The sequence below is a fragment of the Coturnix japonica genome, chromosome 8 (genome assembly GCF_054131305.1).
Source record: "Coturnix japonica strain WE chromosome 8, WE-NBRP24, whole genome shotgun sequence".
NCBI lineage: Eukaryota > Metazoa > Chordata > Aves > Galliformes > Phasianidae > Coturnix > Coturnix japonica.
Genome location: NC_140670.1, coordinates 24,210,407 through 24,235,956, shown reverse-complemented (window position 1 = coordinate 24,235,956; position 25,550 = coordinate 24,210,407). Strand labels below are relative to the sequence as shown.

General features: G+C 38.3%; 1 protein-coding gene across 1 annotated transcript in view; it reads left to right on the top strand.

Annotated features, from left to right (window-relative positions):
- Positions 1-25,550, top strand: part of LOC107316050 (VPS10 domain-containing receptor SorCS1) — a 402,901-nt gene that overhangs the window by 83,368 nt on the left and 293,983 nt on the right. Inside the window, exon 4 of the mRNA XM_085555282.1 lies at positions 3,117-3,223. Within this exon, the coding sequence (XP_085411408.1) occupies positions 3,117-3,223 (107 nt within the window). The remainder of the gene's footprint in view (positions 1-3,116; positions 3,224-25,550) is intronic.

Below are 25,550 nucleotides of genomic sequence, written 5' to 3'. Positions count from 1 at the left end.
CCAAACCACCAGAGTGTGCTAAGTACACTACTTCCATTTGAGTAAAGAAACAAATACCCTGCAAGTGGTCTTTTGTATGTTGCTTTAACAAAAGATTTATGAGCTTTGTAAACCCTTCAGTGGGAGAGAATATTCTACATAAACATGCAGAAGGAACATCAGTGCAGGCTTCTCTGTGGTTCTGCAGAAGTAAAAGATAACTTGTCTGTTTTAAGAAAGTGAATGTTGCATTTATGATGGTGGTGGTGGTGGGGGTCATCTGATAATATGTGGTAACAGTAACAGTGGGTCACCTTCACTAGTGCAGATTTTTTGGAGTATGGCATCCAGTCTGTTGTTCATTGCTGGTGAAAATACATAGCTGACACTGGTTACTGGGTTGAAAAATAGTGTTTTGTAGCTGAGAATTTGCTGTATTGAATGGTGCCATCACACTCTTTGCATCTGTTGTAGTTTCCATGGAAATAAACAGGAGGCATTACTTTCAGATCAACCTACATACATGCACCTCAAATGATGAATTACATTTTCAGAATGCACTGTTTTGATTTTTGCATTGCTAGTTTCTTCATGCGATCGGTTTCCCTTTCAGTACTCTTTACCAATAACTTTAAAGTAGGAGACTGTAATGAATATTCATAACATACCCAAGGTATCAATATCAGCTTTCATTTAGGAGGGAGGTCTGTTCTGAAACTCAGTTTGAATACACATAGAGATAGTGAATACCCAAACAGCAATCCAGATATGAAACTTTCTGGATTTTTTGGAGGGCTTTTTTCTTTTTTTTTTTTTTTTTTTTGTATCATGTCACATCCAAACTGTGCGCATCCTGGTGTGCATTATGGTAAAACTTAGAGTTGTCAGTATTTTATTTTACACATGCTTGTTCAGTTCTGTGTCCAATTAGTTTCTTTTTTAAGGTTACAGCTTGTGTGTGTGGATATCTATAGCTGAGTATGAGTACAGCGGGGGTGGAAATGTGATCTGAAAGGAGCTGTGAGGGCATGAAGGGCCCGGTGAGAAGTGACTGGTATCATCTGTTGTTGTTCCAAGCAGCCATGGCATAAGTGACTTGTGTTTCACTTGAAAAAGTTTCTTTTCTCCCATCTGTTGGCCATATGGGTGAAAAGCATGGTTTTCAGCATGCCCACACATAGTCTCTAGCCAACAATCTGCTGGCCTAAACATTGCTGCTTACTCTGCCATAGCAAATTGGTCTTCTTAGAAACCACCAAGGGAATTTCTGCTTGCAAGGTGGGCTTTAGGGAAAATCTGAGAAAAATGAACATATGCATCAATCTATTTAGAGACAATGGGATTCTGTATCTTCTCTTACTACTCTTTCAGAGTATAGAGAGAGGAATCATGCTAGGCTTGCAGCCAATGAGATCAATTGATAGTATTCTGAAAAGTGTCTGTGGAAAGACCTGACATAAACTGGACTGGCCCCATTCCAAGTAAGAATAAACTGAAAAAATGGATTGAATCTTAGAATCTGTTTCAGTTAGTTCAGTGGATCTCTGTGGCTCAGTTTAGTGTACTGGAGAGGCTGTGTTTAAATGAGTATTTATATAGCGGTCATACTTGGATTCTTGTGATGTGCACTGAGTCCACAGCCGATGTCTTCAAAATGGCTTTCTTCCTGGCTGAGCCAAAGTTGAAGTCCACATCTGAGTGCTGTCAGAAGACCTTTGCATGCTTTGTGGATTCAGGCCCCATCCCACTTAACTCTCTACAGATTCACGGTGTGCAACTAGGAAAAACAACTTTGTTTGCTTTGAAGAGGAACTTCACTTCAATAAGCACAATGTAGACATATAGTTCAGAATTGTAATGGATTTCTGCAAGTGGAACTCCAGATGATTCCTTTTTCTATTTCACCAGAGAGTGCTGAAGTCATATGCACTCAGATCTGGGTTTTCTGGAAGGAATGTGCAGCTATTTTTGTGACACAGACAACCACTAGAATTCCTTACTGTATTTCTAATGCATGACTCTGAAGGCTTGATCTAAATATCACCAAAGTATTAAGGAAAAAGCCTTTAAAATTTTTTCACTGACTTGGTTGGATTTTGCTGCTGAGGACCCCTAATTTAGTAGTGGCAGTCTTCTCCTAAATAGTCCTTTTGTCCTAAATAGTTTCCTGAATAATCCTTAAAACAGCTGATACTCACTGTCTCTTTCAGGCCTGAGAAAGAACTTATTCTTACTTAATGGGGAAAGATTTGTACTCCCCTTATAGTGACTTTTAATAGTTGCCATGCCTGGGTATAATGTTTTTAGGTAAGCTGCCCTCCCAATAAGCACTGTAGTTTTAAGTTTGTAACTCAGTAAATCACTCAAATCTTCTGCAAGCCAGCAGGAAAATGATATTTAATGCCTGATTCTTTCACAAGCAATAAGGATGGAGAGCAGAGACAGGAAAAACACCTAATATTTGATCATGCACAAATAGTACAGGTAATAAATGAGTTTTGGGGCCCAGAAAGACTTTGGCAGTAATACTGCAAGTTTGGATCAGAAGCCATGGGACACAGGAAAGAATTCCACAATGAAATCTTCTTCAGCTGATACCCAGAAGTCTGATTCCACTAATTATCTCCCTGACTTACTTCAGCTGTTCTTTGGAGTACTTTCTTTTTGCTGTATCCTTCAGGTATACTGGTTGGTTTCTTCAAGAGAAAAAAAAAAAAAAAAAAGCAAAGTATCAGTCTTAGACTTTATGGTATGATCTTTTGTTTCATAAAATTACACGTGAAGACAAGATCTAGAAGGTCCTAGATAATAAGTACTCTGAATTATTGATTATTCTCTTAAGCATAGATGTAGGTGTCTAAATCCAGCAAAAAGTGCACTCGTGTGAGATCAAAATACAACTTTAAGTGTTTATAAATTATTAATGTTCCCAAAGAAGGAAGTATGGAATAATATATGAAATGGAATAACTCTGGTGACTCTCCTTATCTTTGTGCTTCAAGTGTTTTTTTTGTTTGTTTGTTTTTTACTTTCATGAACTTTGTGGTGCAACTAAGAATGCATCTGTTGTTGTTTGAAAAAATTTTTCTGCTGAGATTACATGCATGAACTTGGTTTTTTTTTGCTCTTTTTTTCAGGTGTACAGGTGCCTGTTTTGCCAGGACAAAGGGAACACTGCATGTCTGCGTTACTTCCAACATTCAGAGTTCCTGTTTGCTTCCTGTTATCCTCCGGCACTGCAGAGGTAGGCTGATATTTTGGATGAACCCAAACCTTCCTTTTCAACAAGAAGTTATATTGAAAATCACATCTACCAGAGGTGAGTAAAAGAATAATATTCTCAGTTAGTGGAGCAAATTCTTGTAATATTCTCTTCCTAATGTCTTTATGGGAGCTGTATCTTAGGAGCATTCCCTTAGCCTTTGATTACTTGCACATAGCAGAGCCAGCAGATTGTACTTAAATGCTCAATTTGCGACCTAGCAGGCAGAAAGAAACACCATTCTTGGCATTGTCTTTTGCTCTGGCTTTTCATATTGAATGCTTTTGCTAGGAGAAAAATCGTCATTGTTGGATTCCTAATGATAGTCTGTAAGCTGACATGACTGCACTGGAAGGTCATAGCAAAATCTGAATTACGGTTATTGCTCTCAGAAAGAGAGGAAACCTAAATCAGCAGGAGGCACAGGAACTCTGGCCTACAGTAAGTTTTTGCACTTGTTACACTGCAGAGTGTTGTGCTCTTTGCAACAAGGGAAAACATTTTTCTAGGTTGTTAACCAGCATTGTGGTCGTAATTCTTTTTTGTGGAACATGTTTTTTGTTCTTTGTTTTTTGTTTGTTTGGTTTTTTTGTTTGTTTGGTTGGTTGGTTTTTTTTAATTGCCATTTCTCCCTTATGCACAAACAAGACTGGGAAAGAAAAAAAAAGTCCCATTATAATAAAGCAGATTTTTTAAACTGGGGCTATTTGCTTATGGACTAATGCTGAAATTAGAATAATGTTGTTCCTTGGATAAAGCAGTTCTGAGGTGTATCTTTTTATGAAACTTGATATCCACTCAATCCTTACCTGCCGTGGTGTAAGGAAAAATGTTTAACCATTTACAGTGGGAAGTAACTGGCTCGTGCACTAGTTTATCATACTGAAAGGGGGATTTCACATTAAGTGAACCAATTAATAAAAGGCCACCTTTGGTTACCTGCCCTCGGTGTTTCTTTACAGCTGTGGCAGAGGAAGCTGTAGAGTGTCTGAAATATTCTGTGTGGATATACTGCAGCATTTCCATTTAGGATCTACATATGCTAAGAAAATGTTAGAAGTCTGTGAGTGTCCTGTTGAAAGTCATGAAACAGAACCCTGGAGACTAATACCTCCTGCAGATTATGTCTGTTAAATATCAGGATGTCTGTATGGCTTAGTGAGCTGCTAATTGCTGGGATTTCTGCTCAGAGCTTTTTGTAGTCTTGCCACTTGCGCGTGATTCCAATTTCTCTGTGTTTCCATCCTCCCCGAGTTTCTCTCCTCTGTTGTGTACCTCATTTCTTCTATCTTTCATGTTTTATTTTGTCTTTTGATTAATTTATTTTGTGCAAAAGCATTACCTGTGATTACTTGTGAAAAGATGTATCTGGTCTTGACTTGGAAATTCTTTCAAAAATGAAAGCTTCAGCCTTGTGCTGTGAGTGCTTCCCAGTAGATGAAGCAGCTTATTTATGCGTTTGGAGAAAGATACGGGATTTATGAGTTGACTTTTCCTTTTTGTAACTCAACAAATTAGCTTTTGGAATGGAGTGTGGATGGAGTCCAGAGGTGACATGTATCTCTGTCTGATGGCTTCCTCCCCCTAGCAGTTGATCAGAGTTGGAGGAAATGGTCATATGTGTTTGTGATTTATGTGTTAGGACTTTTTCATATTTCTGCCCCAGCCACCTTATGTAAACCTGCCTCAAGTTAGTCCAGTCTGCCTTTTTTTTTATGAACTTCAGGTGGTTTCTGCTTGGGCAGTGTGGTGCTAACTATTAGAATGATTTTGTCAATGAATATTGTAGTGATACTGCAGGGTGGAAGAGGTGTCATGCAGGAGGTGCTGTAGTGTCAGAGGGTAAGGGTGTAAAATATCCTTCTATTTGGTGAATGCCTGAGTAGCGCTATAACTATGTTCATGAGAAGAGGAAGCCCACAGAATTTGCAAAGGTGTGTTGTACAGGTGGGTAATTATGTCAGTTCATATTTGTCCTCTGTACGCTTGAAGAATATTCTGCAACACTGACGTTCCAGTGATGAGCAGAAATTCAGCTTATATTTTACTTTGCCCCCCATTCCCACGAGAGCTGCATCTTCCTTGTCCAATCTTAGCTGCATTTCATTTCTTTGCTAAGCTATGTCCTTTGGGAAATGTATTTCTGAGTCAATGAAGGTTAACAGGATCAGATCCTTAGTTGGTGTCAAGCAGCATTGCTCCATCGTCATCAAAGAAATGGCACCAATTTAGGTATTTCTTATTGTATTTCTCCTGAGTACAAGCATCAGTAATGGGCTTGTGCTCATTAAATGGTGCCTTCCTGAATCTGCCTTTTTCTGTTCCTGAAGAAATGCATCAGTTTAAAAGTTCAGTCCCTGTAAAATTGTGCAGAAGATATCTATTCACTGAATGAATAATTATCTAGATTGTTACAGGAATGCATATGTAAATTCCTATTGGAAACACTGTGTTCAAACTTAGTGTTACCAAATCTTCCATGTTCTGAACTGGAAATGTTACCTGAGGAGATATTTTTCCTCAACATTTTGTTTGAAAAAATAATTAAAAAAAGAAAATTTGAGGACATCATGAACAGGAAGTAAATGGGTGTTGATGAATTTGATAACAGTGACTTGTTATTAAAACAGCACTGATTCTTAACCAGCATAGAGGAAATTCAAGCTCCATTTAAGTAGTTTTTGCTCATGGCCAGAACAGATGGTTCTTTGCTCGGGGAGCTCAGGATGTGGGTCATTGTGGTGGGAGATGATGATATTCAGTGTGGGACAGACTGAACGCGTGAAATGAGAGCCTAGCAAAGACAAATTAAAAAGGGTCAGATTGTTTTGCAGCCTTTCTCTCAGTCTGAGTGTCCAAGTGGCCTTACTGTGGGTCACCAGCTACAAGTATACATTTTCCACTTAAAAACTCTTGCAAAGAATCTTCCTCTGTCCTCCTGTTTTCACCTCAGGCACGAGCCAGGAAGAGATGTTTGCTCTTGTATGTGCTGTATCTAGTTTCTAGAAGATATGTACACTAACCTATGCTTGTGCCTTTTTTTTCTTCTTGCAATGGAGGATCCTCAACTTCTCTGAAGAGTTTTGTTGAAATTCAGGAGCTCTTATCTAGGAGAAGCTAGTGGGATAACAACCAGTTCAACCGGTGATGCTATGTGATAAAGTAGGATTTAAATAGAAGTTCGGGGATGGCTGAGAGAGGCCAGATTCAGTGCATGGGTTACCTTGTAATCTGTGTAGAAGTAAATCTGTTTTTCCTGTTCTTACCCATCCTTTGCATTTCTGAGCATGCTTTTTCCAAACCTGGGAAAAGAAATGTATCTGACAAGCAAATGGGTGAGAACTCTCTGATAGAATCAGGCTGAATGGTGCTGAGTGCCCTGCAGCCCTCCTGCGTGTGTGTATCATCTCCGTGCCTCTCTTATGCATAAGAGGATAATTCTGGATTTTGAATTGGGTGAACTATTTTTGTTTTGCCATTTTAAATATTTGATGACACAGTGCTGCTTATTCCATTTGTGTCCTTCACAATGCTGGGTTTCTGTGGCATTCAGATTTATTTTTTAGCTTTCTGGGTTGCATTTTTTTCTTTCTTTCTTTTGTAAAATGACTTTTTCTTTCTTCCTGTCATGATACTTCAATTATTCATAATCATTACTGTAACACCAGACATCTCATCTACCTAAATCCTTTTGCCATTCCTTATGCTGTATGTGCTTAAATTTTCTATGTGTTGGAGTAGCACAAGATTTGAGAGCATCACAGATCTTTTGGAGCCGTATATCATTCATTGTTCCCTTGTTCCCTTGCTCCCTTTCTAAATTCAGTTTTAGGAAACTATATTTCACCTGTCTTTGCAGCTAATTGCTGTGAATTCCTAATGGCTACTCTGGCTCACCCTCAGATGAAAAGCTCTAATCATTATATTTTAGGTGAAATCATTTACTCACCTTGAAGAAAAGCTGTGGCAAACTTGATTTTTTTTATTATTATTATTTTTATAGAATAGAAATAGAGTGTCTGTTAGTGTTCCTGACAGGTGTAGCCTATCAACTATGACAGGAGGTGACAGGCTCCTTCATGTATTCATATGCTTCTCAATTTTAATGGCACCCCTCATCAGAAAGCAGCATACGGAAACCCCAACATCACATGATGACAGCAAAAGTCTCACTGCTGAGTTAAATCCATTTTTAGCATTTGGAGTGGCACAGCAATAGGATGTCAGTATTGAGTCCTCACATGCATTGTGCTCCAGATTCTGACACCACACTCTTCCAGGTAGTGATTCCCAGTAGAAGTGTCCTAAATTTTGTGAAATTATTATGTACCTGGGTATAACAGCTCTGAACTGAGGGAGTGATGAAAGAATGTGACTGCAGGCATGATGAATTTTGAAGGTTTAAGCCACGGTTGTCCATCCTTTTGGCTTGGCTGGGCTGAGTTGAGTGAAGATGAATTGTTCAGGGCCACATCTATGGAGATAGCTCCAGAAGTAATGCCTCCTCTTTATTTCTGTGGAAACTACAACCAATACAAAGACACAGTAACCCAATGTAATTTATGTCAATTGAAAACAGAGTCCCAAATAAACCAAAAAGCTGATGATTTTTGTTGGCAATCTTGAGACCTCTTATCAAATTTCTTTAAAAAATGAAAAGCACAGCTGAGTGTTTTTCATTGTTCACAGTATTGTGTTTAGCCATTGTATCAAGATCTATGAACTTATTTGAATTAGCACTGCACTGAGCCCTCCCTGTGCCCTTGTCTCACCCAGATGAGGCTGATAGCACACTGATGTTCAGTTGGAGCTGGGCAATGGGTGCGTGCCTGGGTCCCGGCTGAGCTGCTTGGTGGGGTGATGCTTGATGGGAGTTGGTCACGCCTGGTCTAATCCCAGCTCTGCTCCTTTTCCTCGTCCTTTTTAAGGTCACTTACTGAGTCCTCTTGGTTTGTGTGGAGGACAAGTACTTATTCCACTTGTTTCTTTTTCACTTACATGTTGTGGACATTTTCAAAATAAGAGTGACTTGGTCAGCTGGAAGCACCTTGGAGTTGAAGGGTGGTCACAGGCTTCACAGCAGGGCAGGATGAGGAGGTTCCTTAATGGAGCTGCAGAGCCAGGTGTGCTGCTCAGTAAATGGGAGAACTGGGCATGGATGCTCAGGCAGATGCCTGTGGTTACAGCAGGTGAAGCCTCCCAGAGAACAGGTAGGACTGGTTGGCTGATAGATGAGATGCTTTGTGGCTCCACTCTGCACTGAGGGGACTTATGGTAGGGACAGTGAAAGAGAAGAGCTTAATGTTTCACTCATGGACTGCAGAAGAAGACGTCTGTGATCTGCAGCTCTGAGTGAGCAAACCACAAGGCTGTTGGCTGTTCTGCTGCAGGAATCACAAAAGTTACTCAGAAACTTTCTCACATGGATGACTCCTGGCTGCTTTATGAATCATAAAGTCCTTCCTAAGATAGGTACCAGACACTGTAAATAACATCAAGTGAGTGCAGGGAAATATTGAGATCACTAGGCAAGGAAAATACAAACTTAGCCGGTCTAAATCATACCCAGTCCTGGCTGTCTTCAGAGCCAGGTGATTTTTATTCATTTAGAGATAGAAGAGGGGAAGGAGGGGGAGAGAACAGCATTAAGATGATTTTGGCATGAATTTGGATCGTCTGTCTGTAGTTTCCAGCAGTGTGTTGTCACAGATGCTACTTTATCACTTCTATTAGACAAAACAAGGGCAGGTCTCCGTTTTCTCCTCACTTTACTCTCAGCAACAGTTTGCTGTGCTTGAATCCTGCTCTCATTTTTCTCTGACAGTGAAGCATCTTACCTCCTTCTGGTTAATTGGTGCTTGAGCAGCAGGAAATTGTGTGTGGAGACAGCAGAATTCTCTGCCTGCCCAGCATCTGTACTCTGCTCACATATGTAATTTCAATATGAAGCTTAAATGTTATGGGAGGGAGTGTGGATGAAAATTGTTTTAAATATGAGCAGGGACATGAAAACTTGAGTAGTTTCGTGGTTTGACTGTAAGTTGCAAGCCTCTTAGACAGGATTCGGAGGAACATGCTTAAAAGCAAATTCCTTCACAAAGTTACGTCTATGTAAATATTGGCTAGCAGAATTTACAAAATTATTTTGTAAGCTATGCATGCGTGCTGGTCTCATATATATTTGTCATCACATATCATATATACGTGTGTGAACCAAACTTCCTTCTCCTCCTCAAGGCAGAGGTGCAGCCGAATAAAATTATTAGCAGTAGATGATGTGCTTGAATGTGTCTGGGTCAGGAGATGCCTGAAAGGATTTTCAGGTGTGAGTGAAGGCATAGGGTGCGAGAGATCCATGTCTTCTTAGTCCAGAGTAGGTCTTGAAGCCGTGTCTCTGGGTGTTGCTCTGTGGCTCTTCAGGCTCATTAGTGTGCTGGAGCTGAGGCAGATCCTTGCAGAGCCAGAGTGAGGTCTGTAAAGTCAATGCAGACAAACTGCAGCCTTACTGGTGCTCCCCTTGTACGTACCTGTTATATTACATATTAGACTCAGTCATTGAAATTTTAAGGTTAGTAATTGTTGACACGTTACTGAAGAGCTATTTTCCAAATGAGGTGTTATCTATTCCAGCATAACAGATATATACCAGGGCTGCTCCAAAAGTAATGCTTTCTATTCTATTATGTTGGCCCTTAACACCAGAGGGTGATGTTGATGGTATGGCATTAGAGGTTGAACCCTCCCATGAGCATCCAATTGCATTTTATTTCCATGTGTCAGATGGCAGCAGAGGGGCAGTCTGACAAAATGTGTGTATGAAGCAAAGAGATGTAATAGAATTACTCCATGCATTAAAAAATATCGCACCCACTGATATCCATCAACACTTGCTAAATGTTTATGGAGACCAAGTAGTAGATATGGTAGAGGTGGTGGGTGGTGACATGAAAGGCAAGCTAATTTCCAGATTGCCATCCAGAGTTATCTGAATGCAGCTTGCAGGCTTTGTTGAAAAAATAGTGTTCTGTAGCTGAGAATGTGCTCTATCAAATAGTGTTGTTGTGCTCTTCGTATTGTTTGTAGTTTCCAGGGGAATCAGGAAGCATTACTTTCAGAGTAACCTATATGTATTAGTTACACTGCCAGGAACTCTTCCCTCTCTCAGTGTAGTATCAATAATATCTTTTTGTCATCTTTTCTGTCTAGTGTACACTTAGTATCCTGCAGGTTTTGAGGAGTAACCAGAAAGGCCATCAAAGCAGCCAAGCAATCTCTTGTCTTTCTGCATTAAACTATTTCCTCCTGATCCTCAGGCTGGACTTACATACCAGAGAAACTGGGAGGTTCAGGGCTTCAGTTTGAAATAAGATTTCCCACCTGATCTGTAGCCATCTTAGCTACATCTGCAATGCACAGAGATCCTTCAGGAATGTCCTCAAACCCTATGTCACCTTTTCTGCTGTTGGTGGGCAAGGAAAAATGACAAGGAACAAAATGGATTCAAAAGTTGTGCTTGGGAGAATGGTTCAGAGGCAATAAGATGGATGTCATATAATTACTCCACTATAAATTCCTACATGCTTCATATGGTGTTGTTCTATTCCTGTCCTCTCTTATTCCCATTTTCATCCAGGGCATTACTTTCTTCTTTTCCTGCTCTCCCTACTCCTGAAACCACAGTCTGCATTTAGTAAATAAAGGGCAAGATCACTTCTCATCCACCCAACTGATGCCTCGGGTCTGAAATGAGAAAGCCTCTGTTGACGATGTAGTGCCCAATTTAAAGCAATATCACCTGTCAGTTTGATAAAAAGCTTGGAGAAAACATCCCTTCTCAAGCCAGGGAAAAAAAAAAAAATGTCACCTAAAATAAATGCTAACCATAGAAAAAAAAATTACACAAACAAATGGCTGAGAATTGTTTTTATGGTTCTATTTACTGGGGCTAGTCCTCAAACATAAATTACTGCTTATTTGTGGCTTGAACAGAATGGCCAGGAGGGAAGCTTGCAGGCCATCAAAGATGCAGGCTTCTTGGAGGTTTTTTTTTTTATCATGGCTGTTGAAATGTGTAGTGTGAAAGGTGCATTTACAGTACCTTGGGCTCAGTTTCCTTGAATCTCTGATTTTTCTTTCTGACTGTATCTTATTCTTTCCACTGTATTTATCTTTTGTCCTTGCCCTCCTGAAATGTTCTCACTATTCAACCTATAGAAACAGTAGGAAGAATATGGACCTGTACAACTAAGTATATACTGCCCTCAGCATGAAAATAAATGTGTGTTCCATCTCCCACAAGCTGCTGTAATGAAATAATTCTTTTGTGATTTTTAGATGGGCTTTGGAACCATTAGTGTAGAATTTTTCCCTAGGATATTCTGAATAGGATTTATGTATGATCTAGAATATTTTAAGAACACTGGCAATATCATGCATATGAATTTACAGACACAATCAAAAGTTCATATTTTGCTGTCTTGGCTAGTAAGAACCTAGATTTCCATTTGCTCAGCACAGGAATATGCAAAGATGATTACTTTTATGTTTGGAGCTTGGTCCTCAAGAATGAGCTGAAAGTTCACCATTAGCTGTAACCCAGCAGAAGTCTAGTTTGTGTCTTCCAGTAGCTTCTCTTAATCTGTCATCTGCTGCGCTGCACTAATTTCCATTTCAGAAACTGTTCTGGATCTTGTAGAAATCAGCAGGAGTCTTCTAGAATCAAAGAGCTTTGGATCAAGTCCTTACTGCATATACAATTAAGTTACATTATACTTCAGAGGCTAAGACTCATATTTACCTCCAAGATGGATCATACATTTCTATTTTGTTTCCATTCCCAAAGTGTGAGGACAGGCTGAAAGTATATGGATTGAGTGGCTGCTTCACAATTAACTTGTCCAGTACGGGGAGGAACACATGGAACCTGCAACTTGCAGGGAGGTATTAAATACATTCGTAGCTCTCTAACCCTCAGGGTTTAAGTTTTACTCCAAAGCCAGTTTGAATCTGATTTCAGATGAAAGCTTTTACTCAGTCTGTAATGCACTGTGATATCCAGCAGGTAGAACTCATTGAGGGAAATTGCTTCCTGCGATGATGTATGATTCACTCAGTCACATCTCTGAGCTATTTAGGGGAAATTATCCATGGGATTGTATCATTAGTTTAAAAGCTACCTCAATTGTTTTTCTGTCAGGATAATTTTAAGCCACACAAGAATATTAGTTGGAAAAACATATTTGAAAAGGAGTCTAACTCCCTCCAAATAGCTTAAATCTAGGTTTCAGGTAATATTCCCCTTCATTTCTATCAACTCTATTGATAGGAAGTGAACAGAACTCTGACTCTCAGTTGGCCAGTGATCTTGTCTGGATGCTGCTACTTTTTGTTGATCAGATAAACAACTTTCACACTTCTACTCCATCCGCTGGCCTTGTCTGCCCTTGCTACATCAAAAGGAATGCAACTTTGAGATTTTCCAACCACAGACCTAATTGCATAATCTGTGAAATAACAAAGCTCTAGAGAAGGAAAGACCCTGCACATGTTAGTCAGTAATGTGGGCTGCTGCCAGGGGGCTTTGTTTAATCAGAAGTCTCCAGAGAAAGTTGGAAATTTAGACTACATGATGAAACTACACAAAAACAGAGATACAGAATAACAAACATTATCGCTGGAGCACCAAAGAAATGAGAGTTGGTAGAAATATCAAGCTAGAAAGCAAATGAAACTTTCTCCTGGAAAAAATAAATCTGTACATAAAAGAGAAGACTGAATTAATAATATTGTAAATAATGATGTGACCTAAATGAAAGGAAAGGCAAGGCTGGCTGTTATGAAGGTGTGAAGGGAATTCTTTGGCAAGATGCTTTAGCTTCTCAATAAAAAAATGGTCGTGTCACTATGTTGCTCAACTTGCATATGAGGGAAAAGTTGTAGTGAGTTTGAAGTGCAAGAATATTCTGACGCTGTGTGCTATGCAGCCATACCTAGGTTCTGGTCTGTTCATCATGACTTCCGTCCCTCTGAATGCAGTTTCTGTCTTCTATTCTAGCTTATTTACCAAGCTTTTCACGACTGTGGTTTCTCCCTTGAAGACCAGTTGCATATTAAAAATTCTGCTCTGGGTTGGGAGGCCAGGACTGTCAGGTACTCGAAGAGCAGGCAGGCTGGGATGACACAATTTGCACACATGGCTTTACACAGTGGCAGGGCCAATAGCCTTGGCAATGCAAATAAATGTGTTTTGTAAAAAAAATGCTGTGAGGGCAAATATTGAAGAGAGTTACCTCTGTTTCATCCATAGCAGAGCAGGATTTATCTTTTCTTGTGATAAGACAGCAGCACTTGCTTACTCTTCTCTGAGCAAAAGCTCTTGATGAGCCTGGGTATTTCCAGGTAAACAGAAATAATTCCAACATTCCTAGTCCCAAAATTGCTTTTCCATTTGAATTGCAAATTAGATTTTTTTCATTATAGTGTGAAGCCATAACAATGATCCAAGGTGATGTGATGTATATTCACTAAGCAGGAAGATGGAGTGAGAGGTGTCACAGACAGCAGTCATTGCAAACCAGGAAGCAGAGCTTTCCATTTGCTCAGGCTCACTTGGTTTCCACCAGAGGGAAAATACAGCACTGTCATGCACTGCTGACAGTGTGAGCACTTCTTGAATGAAGCCTGTGGTAAAACAGCAGCACCTATGTGTGGAATTTGAGGCACTAAAAGCAAGAACCTCTGATGAAAGGAACACTATTTTGTGACATCTAATTTTATTTTTTTCAGCAAAGAAAGCGCTGTAGTTGATAGAAATGATTTTTTTTTTTTTTTTTTTTTTTTTTTTTCTTATCCTAAAAGAACTGCAGACCGTCAGGCCATAGAAGAATATATATTAAAAATTATGCAGGCAAGAGTGGAGGCTTTTTCAAGACGGCATTGATTACTTTCTGGGAGGAATCTGGTAATCAGCAATTATCATTCTTCTTTGCATCCTCTGATGTGGTCCCTCAAAAGTTAGGAGAATCATAAAAGTCTGAGTTTTATATACCTAAAAGGGAAGGTTATCCAAGATACCTCCTAACCTTAGACTTCTTTTTCTTTTCTCTCCGCTGAGTTACCATCACAGTAAACTTAGATGGAACTCAGTTTCCTTAATGAATGTATTATGTAATTTCAAATGTTTTAGGGTACCATACCTGCCTTCCAACTTCCAGAATAATGCATGCTTAGTAGGTTAGAAAATCATACCAAGCAGCCGTATGCCTATTTGGCAAATCTGCATTTATGCAACTGAATCTTGATGCTCTCTCAGTGCTGTTGATATTAAATCCTGTCCTCCCACATGCTAAACCTATTTAACCAGATGAAAGCACAATTCCCTGTCCCATAGCTGATGGCATTAATCAGTAAACAGCAAGTTGTTACAGGGAAAGAGGGGTCCTACTTGTGTGCAGAGGGAGCTGACAAACAGTGAATCAGAATGTCCCTTAAATACATAGTTGGTCAGAGTAGAACCAGCAAAAATTATCATGACCTACCTGAATCTGTGGAACCTGGGAATTACATTATTATTATATCTCTTCGGTTTTGTGCTTCGTTCTGGCCCCGGGTTAGGGAGACTGGTGTAAGAAGTATTATAGAAAAAATCTGTCGGAAGACCTTTCCACAGTAAAACCATTTTTCAATCTCCTTGTTGGTAGAGTCATTGGATAATACTGACTGTTCTATATATGTTGTCTGTGAGCTTCATTGAAGAATAGGTATGGGGGAGCCTGTTTAATATATATAAATTAAACAATATATAATTATGATATATGAAAAAATTTTATTATATATAGATATTATCCATCTGCAACTGAAAAAAGCAATCTTCATGTCATCCTTCAGATGTAAAATCCTCCACCTCATTTGCTGTGTACTTTGCATATCTATCTACATTGCTGCATCTGAAAAAGCACAAGGGTAAACAGTAATTATATGTATTCAGGGATAAACAATACCCAGCTTGAACATTACTTCTTATGACAAAATATGTATTTCTGAATCAGAATCAAATGGAATATGAGCCTGACTAATTGAAACTCATGTTTTTCTAATAGTCGTTTCTTCCCACTTCATGAAATCAACGTACGAGTGGTTATCTTTTATTCTTATTTTATCTTAAATCTAATTGATCAATTTTAACTAATTACATAGTTCATACTGTACTTTTAAAGCGATGCTTATTCAGTGTTCAGTCATGCTGGCAGTTAGGGATGAGAGAATGGTTTCTAGAAAATGGAGTGGAAACACATTTCCATAGGAAAAGTAACTCTGAGAAGTGTTTGACAGAGTGTGGATAACTTATGTGTTTGGAAGAAGCAAGATGTATTGCAACTTCCTTGGCAAGACTCAAGGAAAAACGTGATATTTGAACACCAGATACACAGAGATGCTACAAGTGTTGACTGATAGCAACATTTCAGCATAATCCTTCTCCTCAGTGGTGTCATATCCTCTGATATATACTGAGCTGGTGTCTGGTTTTGCTCTATACCACAGAAAATATGCAGGCAATAAGAGAAAATATTAGTGTGTGTGCATGCATGTGTGTAAGAGACAGAGTGAGAGAGGGAATACAAACCAGTGACCTTTAATGGATGGAGTCTGAAGCAATCAACTTCACATCATAAGATCAACTGAATGTCAGAAGCTTTTCAGAGGGGTAACACTGTTCAAATTTTTACTTCAGCTTGATTTTTTTGGGCTTCATATGCAGAATTTCAGCAACACACCAACATCAAGTTCCTGTGAATCATCATATAAAACACAGTGGAAAATCTCCTAGGCAGTGGTTTCAGGATGTCTACATCTGGGCAATTTACAAATATTGTCTTCATTTTATCAAAATGATGGTAGAGGGTTCCTGTTTGTTTGTTTGTTTGTTTGTTTGTTGGCATCATATGTATCTGAATTTTATTCTGCAATGGCTGTATCTATTAGTATCAATAAAGACCTCAAAGTCTTATGTAATAATGCTATGTCTTCACAGATTTATTTTATACAATCTGCTGTTACCTCATATTAGAGCTGAACTACTCTATCCAGAAGTTTGCTAAAGGCTTTGTGCAATACCCAGTAGCTTATGGCCAAAACATGTTTCTTTTTAATACTCAGGTCATAAAGTGCCTATTAGGAGGACATTAAAGCCAGAGAAAATCTATCTAAAGCCTCACATGAGCACTGGATAAGGCACACACTAGAGAATATGCTATATAAGCATGCTCATAAATCATTAAAATTAAGATAGGATCTATCACTAATAAGTAAAGTTCAAGGAAAGCCTTTATCTTGTTAAATTATCCAAATTTTGCTGTCTATTAGCATATCATTTGGAATGTAAAATGACTGTAGGATGGTGGGTTTCTTCACCATACTTGGTAACAGCATATTATACAGAATAAGAAGCCTTAGCAACTGTTCTAATATGCAGTAATAATGCTGGAATTATTCTTTGGGGGAGGTTGTTGCATTAAGTAGCGAGTAATTAATGGTAAATTGTGCTGGAAATTCTTGGAAAAAAGACAAATTACATACACTTTTGTACTTATACTCAGCAAGTCCCATGTAATTAACAATATTAAGATAAATATGAGAGTAATTATTAATGATGAGATTAACTTCACATCTTAGTGAAAACAGATGTATTTCATCTTATGTGTGCAGTAGGAACTGAGTCTTGATTGTAATTTCTAAAAATATCTGATGTTGTTGCTTCATGGAGAACTTCTTGATACGGTGCTGTTGGTTATATGGCAGTCCTTGACATTTGTCCCAACAGATCTCAGGGCATGAGAACAGTTTTGCTGGAGGTGCTGAGAGGTGTTTTGTTGAAGGGAACTACCTAAGAACATGAAAAACTCATTCTAGGTAATGGAGGTCAGACCCCTCCATAAGCATTGTGCTCTGAAGACTGCACAGTATATTTGAAATTACTACTGAGAAGGGATTTGACCCACTTAGCACAGTGTTCAGCCCAGGTTCATGAATTATCCTTGTGTTTTAATGGTTAGTATGGCACTATCCAGAGAGGGAAATACATTGCATAGTAATGGAAAGTAACTATTTCAAATGGGAATTAAAGAAGGGTAATGTATCCAAATGAAATGTCAGAGGGAAGAGAGGGATGAGTAGGGCAGCTTCCATGTTTGAATTTGTCTTGAATATCTGTAGTGCTTGCCCTAGTGCATTTGCTTTGTGCCTCTGGGATCTTCTTGATGTTAGTGACTATGTGCAGATTATCCTTGAGTTTAAAATACTTGGTTTCAAACTCTAGGTCTGCTTTGGTAACTTTTTATCATGTGTCCATCCCTGCCACCTCCTAACAGCTCATAATCCACTCTCTTGCTCTTTGAAGTCCACTGATAACATGGAATATGATGTGTGTTTTTATTCATGTACCCAGGCAACATTATGGCTAAAGGCCTGTGGTCTCAAGGTCCCTGTCTCTCAAATCACTGAGATTTGTGTCCATATTGAAACAGGTCCTTTGTGTACTGACTTCTAATTTAAAGATCTCTCCTTGTTGCCCATCAAGAGCAATTTGCTTGGTAAAGCCTTCACCAGGAGGGAAAGTGAATTTTGCCTGCTTCAGTACAATGACTTAGGGAAAGCGCTTACAAATCCTGCCTCATCTGACCTGTCTGGCACATACAGAAGAGCAATCACCAGTGCTTGTAGGTTAATTAATCAGAGCTCTCAGAAATGCAGATTCTTAACAGATTCTGATGCCTTTCACCTTTCCTGGTTTGAATCCAGCTCAGATCAGTAGGGATGAAGGGATGCAAGTGACTTCTGCTTGCTTTGTTTGGGACTGATGAGAACTGGTGACCTCAGTTGAGTTTCTGTTTCATTAGGCACCTAGAGATTTAATATCAGACTTATAATTAGTCATCTCAGTGAGCAGGCTTGGACCAAATATGTGGCAACACAGGCACCAGGGCAAGTGCCTTCAGGTCATGCTGGAGGGAGGCTAGTCTGTGATTGATTGGACATTTTGGGTTTCATAGCATGCTCCATACTTGCTCTCATTTTCCATTGCTTGCTCTCTTACATGCTCCCTCTCTGAGGGAAAGGGGAATTAAAGGATATCATTTTCTCTGTCAATCAAATAGACTAGTGACTCTCAGGAGAACTCAACTCTACTCAAAGTCATTCAGCTTATTTTCAAGCCATAAAAATAATAGAAAATTGTTTTACTCCTGAAATAAATTTCCCTCTGATATATTTATATATATATATTGCAAGCCTGAAGACACTTTGTTGTCTTTATCAAAGGAAAATAATTATCTCAGAAAGGTAGAGACTGAATCTCAGTCAGACAGTACCTTAGTGGATTTTTAAAGCTTTATGATGGGGTTTGTATTTTCAGATATGTCTGTGCAATGCCTAACACAAAATAATGTTGCTCCTGCTTAGGGGTCTGCAAGGTGGTTCCTGAAGGAACCATGGCAATGTTCTATCATCATGTAATGTAATTCTGTGTGTTCTCACATGTGTACAATGTACTTCTGATAAACTACAAGCCTTTATTAGGATTTTAAAAGACTTAAGGGAAGGCAGACACAGAGGTAGGGGACTATTAGAGGAAACTAAGAAGATCATGGAAGGTAAGAGGCAGAAAAAATTGGAGAAATTAGGACCTTTGGGATAATTTTTTTTTTGTTATTCCTCTCCTGCTGTACAGAATCAAGTTGTTTAAACCTACAGCTTGAAATTTACAAAGAGAAATGCATGTTTTTTGAGATTGTTAAATGTAGTTCTCCACCAATTTGATGTGGTAACAAGATGATTTTTCAGGTTTCTGTGGTGGTTACCTCTTGCATTTCCTTATCACCCAAGGTGGTGCTTTGTTTTCTGGCAGATCATGGGATTTTCCTGGAAACTTGTAGCTCCTGATGTGTCTGAGAACACAAAAATGAAAGAATGCGGGCACCTATGTGCAAAAACCTTGAATCCTGTCATCTTCTCGGGAACCCAAAATGTTTAGACATTAAAGTCCTCAGGAAATACAGCATTACTAATGCATGTTCTCCACTGTGTGCTGAACTCTTTAGTGCTAACATATCTGGCTTGGTGTCCTCATGGGCAATAATGACTGAGAAGACACTGAGAAAAATGATTTTTTGTGTCCACAAAAGTGCTGCTTTAGCAACTGTAACTTCTGCTTTTAAAGAGGATGTCATCAATGTAAAGGGCAGCTCTATATTTCTCTGTGACTAAAGCAGAACCATTACTGTCCAGAAAAATGACAGAGGAATGGATTTACTGCGTTACGGGCTCCTCAATAAGTCATTGATTTCAGTGGAAAAGCGTTTGCCTAATTTATTGAGGAAGCAATCAGTCACTAGAAAATACATCTCATACGTGAAAGTAGGCATTTGGGTCTCTGCCCAGCTCAACCAACTGACCTGACAGCAACAGGTCGCCATAAAGGTAGACCAGTGCTGGTAGTCCCTGACATAAAGGTTGTGTTTTCTCTTTTTTAATTAATTTTTTTATTGTTTGTTTGTTTGTTTAAATTCTTTTTAATAGTGGTCTCAGAAGCAGCAATGTGGAAAAGATGCAAGGACAGCCTTGAGGGATATCTGAGAGCTTGCACAGGCAGAGGGGTTGAGCAATATGTCTGCTGTGGAGTGGGCTTCTATTGCAGAGAGTGAGATCCAGGTTGGCCTTTAGAAAAAAGCGTCCAGCAGGAAGGCTTAATAAGGCTTTTGAATAAGCATACTAAGTTTACTTAAGTCACTGACTGCAAGTTTTAAGGCAAAGCAGATCATGGTATACCTATATGTATTTATGGGAATCAGGAACATTCTACAGTGACCATTTGAGCTCTGCTTTCATGAGGGCTATATACTTCCTATTAAAAAAAAAGAAAAAAAGAAAAAAAAAAAAAGAAAAAAAAAAGAAAAAAAGGCTAACTTGCAGTGAATAAATGACAAATTAGACAGCTTTATAAGCATTTCCAAGCTGGAACAAAACTGCTTCATATTTCCTATCTAAATGTGCTGAATTTGTATGCTAATGGACAACAGTGGAAAAAAAAAAAAATAGAATGATGGATATTCATTATTTGCTTATTGCATTTCACTGATTTCAGTACTTTTCTTAGAAGTCATCTCTGTAATATTGTGGAGTAACATCCACTATCCTAGGAAAGAGAAGTTGATTTTGAATCCTCATAGCCACACTGAAAATTATCAACTGTAAGCAAAAAGCTTGGAGGAATTTTCTTTATTATTTTAAAAAAATAATAATAAAAAAAAACATTCAAGTTATTTTTCTTTAACCTTTTCCTTTTTAAACTCATGTCATGGTTTTGATAGACAGAATTCCTTGTTGCTGAAATCGTTGCATTAAAAATACCGTGTGTGTCAGAAGGTAAAAAGGTTTCACTTCTAACGGTCGGGTCCATTCTACAGGGTGTTGTCATACTATTGATTTCTTTTGAAGTTTGCATCTTCACTATTGACTTTCCTGTGTTTTGCTATAATTCCTACTGGGATCTGGAGCTGAAGCACAAGAATTTGCCCTTTTAGTTCTTATTGTAAGTGCCGGTCAAACAATCTCTGTAGAAGCTGGAGAGTGGGTGTTTTTTTAAGTAAAAACTCAGTTTTCAATTAAATGCTGCATTCGTGTCATTCAGCTTTGAAAAATATAATGTTTAGGTCAGAACACTTGAATATCAAAGTCTCAAACAGTTAAATCAAGGAGCTGTTCTGCCTAACTGACAGAGCCTCCAAGCTGTCATTCTTTTCTCCAGGGTGCAGCTCCAGCAGTTGACGCATCTCCAATAATGTTCCTACTCTTGTGAGCAACAGATAGATTGTTTCCTTTCCAGAGAAACACTAATGTGCATCATAGTAAATGTATTACTCTCAAGGTGCTTCATTTGCAAAGGCATTCAGGGTATTGCATCTACAGGTCCCATGAACTACCACAAAAGAGCTTATCATCTTTCCCAGTGCCTTCTGTAATGGTTCCACTGCGTACACTAATCCTTCCCAGTAGGGGTTTTGAGTCCTGGGATTTTCTTTCTCATTCTATTGATCTGAAACTTGTTTTTAAAGCTTCCTTGACATATTGTAAGCCTTATCTACTCATCCAGGCTTTTGCTGGAGGCCAGTAGTTTGAGAAGGTTGAATTTCATTTTGTTGGTATAAAGAAATTTACTCAAACTGGTTCTTAGTTAATTTTGTGTTTTGTTAATTGATGTTTTATCATTTTTGTACATGCATCCAGAGGGGATCTGCATTGGATCCATTTTTTATGGCATGGAAAATAAGCAAAGTAACATAAGTAAGAATGCTTGAGGGTGTGTTCATCCCTTTCACCAGTGGTGTTTTCTATAATAAATTGTGTGAATTCTTCAAAGGTTGCTAATTGTTCTAGAGACCCCAGGAGGAACCTCACTTCATCAGATATATCAGGTATAAGATTGCCCCAGGGTACACACTATGCTTAGTTTGGTTTGCTGACAGTGTTTGATATTTCCTACCACCAACTCTGGGTGTGCAAAAGCATAGTTGAGGGCGAGCCTTGAGAACACTTGGAAATTGCAGTGTGTCATTCTGTGGCTTCTAATGGGGGACTGTGATTTATGGGACTTTGTTGGAAGAATCTGTGGTTTCTTTCTTTAAAAAAACATAATAGTAAAGAAATAGTGAGGGGTAAGAAAGCGCAGGATCGGTTGCAGAGCACATGCTTTTTCTATTTGAAGTTTCTTTTGCATAGTAGAAATAGTTTTACAAACATACGAGTTTGCCATAAGTTAATCAGCAGGACTTTGCTGTTATCTCAGTCTATTAACCATGAGTTAGGTCTCTGTAAACAAGCATTAAAAATTAAACAACTGATGCTGCTGGAAGCAAATACCTGCTAAACACAGTTCCTACCTTCCTAAATGATACTTTGTATCATGCATGTAAGTAGGTGTTGAGATACCTCTCAAGTATTTGGAGGCCAAAGAGAACACTATAACCGATAATTTTTTGCAGTGTTTTATTATCTTTTAGTAAGCTCACCGCAATCCTTTCAGAAACATTTGAGTCTGTTGCTGCTTATTGCTATTTGTTTTTAGTACTACATCTACAATGCGGAGATGAGCAGGAACTTAGTATGGACCTTTTCCTCAAAAGGTTTTCTTTAGGAGTCATGGTGTGTATGTACAGGATCTTTCAACAAAGGTACACTTTAAGCTGGTACTGAACTGTGCTTCTTGTCACATGGCAAAGGATTTTTATACAGGTTTTGCAGATTACTTTGGTTTTTACTTCTGTGTGTTTTCTCGTTTCAACTCAATTTTTCTTCTATTTTGCTTTCTGGAACATTTGTCTAGTCAAATCTTGCATTGGGTATGGAAATCTTCTGTGGAATCCCCAAGGATTTGATTGGAATAGCAATCCATTTGTTTGAATAAACACTGTATGTAGAATAAGCTTTCAGTAGTAATTTCCCTTTTGTGATTCCAGTTCCTATGGCCAACGCAGCCTCATATTTTGCACACTGAAAATTTCTGAGACTTTTGACAAAAACATCCCTCATTTGAATGTATCCATTTTGAATGTTCATCATTTTTTATTTATTTCTCATTTTCCCCTAATTCATTTCTCTCTTCTGATTTCACTTTCCAAGTCTCTTGCTTTCCTACTTTAGTTGATTGCTGCTGGGACTGAGGTTATAATTTAGTCAGTCTGTTCTCTGCTACTTGAAAGAAATCCTCTCTTCCTGGACAGTAAATTTGTCTTGAACTCGTCTTTTAGAGTCTTTTTATTTTTGTAATCTTTGTATGTATTATTATGGAGTCTTCAGCTGCTGCAATGTCCTCTCATCATTCAGAGGAAATGCTTTCCTTCTCCTGACTTCCCTGTCTCACACCTTACACTTCTGTGCTGCCTATTACTCAATAGGATAAAATGCCTATTGTTACGGATTACAAACGTGATCAACCCTAGGATGATCTCTTCAACAGCTATTTAGCCAATGGTACCTTCCACACATTCCCTGTGATATTAGCTGTATGTTAGTCTGAATTCTCATTTGAAACCTCAGCCCCTGCAGAATTAGAGCAATAGTATGGTAGATAGATGTTGGTATGTTTTAGAGAAATATAAATATGAGCCAGTGTTGGGCTGAAAGCATCACAAGAGGTGGAAAAGGTGTGAAGGGCCATCTGAGGCAGAGGGTCTGGGCCACCTGCAGTTATGAGTAGACTGAGCTTTTGATCATGTAATTAATTAGGATATAAAGAAAAAATATAGAAGTACAATAAAGATAGAAATATCATACTCTATTATTATATCCATTCCACTACTGGCAACTTTGCTAACAAACAGCTAACAATCACCAGAACATCAAAGAACAGTACAAAACCTTCCTTAAATATTCCTCTGTAATGAACAGAGGGGGAAATGCTGTCCCCCTTATTATGAGGAGATTGGCATCTTGAGTTTCATGTTGCTGTTACAAAAATATCCTTTATAGTGCACAATAATAATATTGCATTCAACATGAGAATTCTGTGTTAAGCTTTATGTTCACCGTCAAAGAGAAACTGATCTGATAACTACCTGGAAATGCTTGCAGACCTGTGCATGAGCATGACTGTAACACAGACTGAATAAATCCAAAGTAATTGATATTTATACCTTCTGCATTAAAAAGGTCAGGTTCTATGAGACAAAAAATTATGAGTGGAAGTGACAGGGAGAGATAATTTACATGGAAAAATGTAAGAAAATAATTGGAATTTGCTTAAGAACATGTTAATAAAAGCCAAAAAGTCACAATTCCATACTCTGAGGCACAAGACCTATTGCTTAAAAAAGCCCTTAGTCTTTCTTAGATTGAAAAGAAAAACAGTCAAATTTGTGTGTGTATCTGTTTGTGTGTGTGTATATGTAGACATACTTGTGTGTGATAATTGAAAACATCAGAGGGAAATGAATATGAAAGTACAATAAAGGAAGCAAAAAGGCATGTAGAAATTTGTAGTCGGCAGATGAAAAGATACCACCAATAATTTTTTTAAGTACATTGAAAGCATGAGAATCATATCAATAATATTGTTGCATTACTAAGACTTCTCAATAATATTAACAGAAAGTTCAGTATTTCTGTTCCATTCTTCTAAGTAGATAAACATTAACATCAGATAATTACCACCATTAGTATATCTAATTATATATCTAATATAAATTATAAATATATACATTTCAAATCCAATGAAAATGTAGGGTTGTGATAGAAAGTGATGATATATAGTCATTAATATCGCTTTAGTCTAGTAAAGCAGAGTGTATCCCAGAGAACTTGAATAAAACCACTGTGATACAAATAATTAAAAATGAATATGATTTGGATAACTACAAATTTGTTAGACCTTGCTCAGTTCTGGACAAAATAAAGGCATGTCTGCAACATGACTCTGGTAACAAATGAGTTAATGAGGAGGTAATTAATAATTGCAATTCAACACAATTTTATGGAAAAAAGGGTCTTGTTTAACTGAGTTGATACTATTTTTCAAAATGAAATTACATGTCTGTTTTATAAATGTAATATTGTTGATATAATAGACTTCTCTCAGACACTTTGAACGATGCTCACATGAATATTGATTTGTAAGGCAGAGTGATGCAAAATCAATGGGACATACGTTGAATGCATTGAAAACCTGTTAAACAATGGATCTCCAAGTCTAATTACAAAAAGAGAGTTTCTGTCAAATGTCTTGGGTTTCCCACAAGAATCTGTTCTCAGCCCTACATTGTTTAACAAACATATCAATAACCTGGAAATAAAAATTAGAATGTAATTATGGGCTACGTCTGTAAATAACACAAGCTTGGGGAAGCATGGAAAGGAACAGATTGCTGAGCGATCCAGCAGTTTGAAGACATAGAGCAAATGCTGTGTTGCAGCTGATCCAAATATAAGATTCTTTGTCTGGAAAACAGTAATATTGCATCTGCTTATTGAATTGAAAATTAGTTTGAAAGCAGTGGTAGAAAAGAGGTCATGGGTGGTGTTCACTCTCCCTGAGTGTAGTTCAAAAAGCTGGTGTAATCTTTGAATGTTTAAATGCAAGCAAACTGAGTAGGAGCAGTAAGGTTAAATAAACTCTTTATTTGGCACCGGTGAGCCTGCTGCTGAAATACGACTCATTTCTGGAGTTTAAGCTTCAGATGGATATTGATGAACTAGAAGGGACTCAGAGAAGAGCCACATGAATGCTTGAAGGCTTGGAAAATGTGCTTTGTTTTGAAAAAAT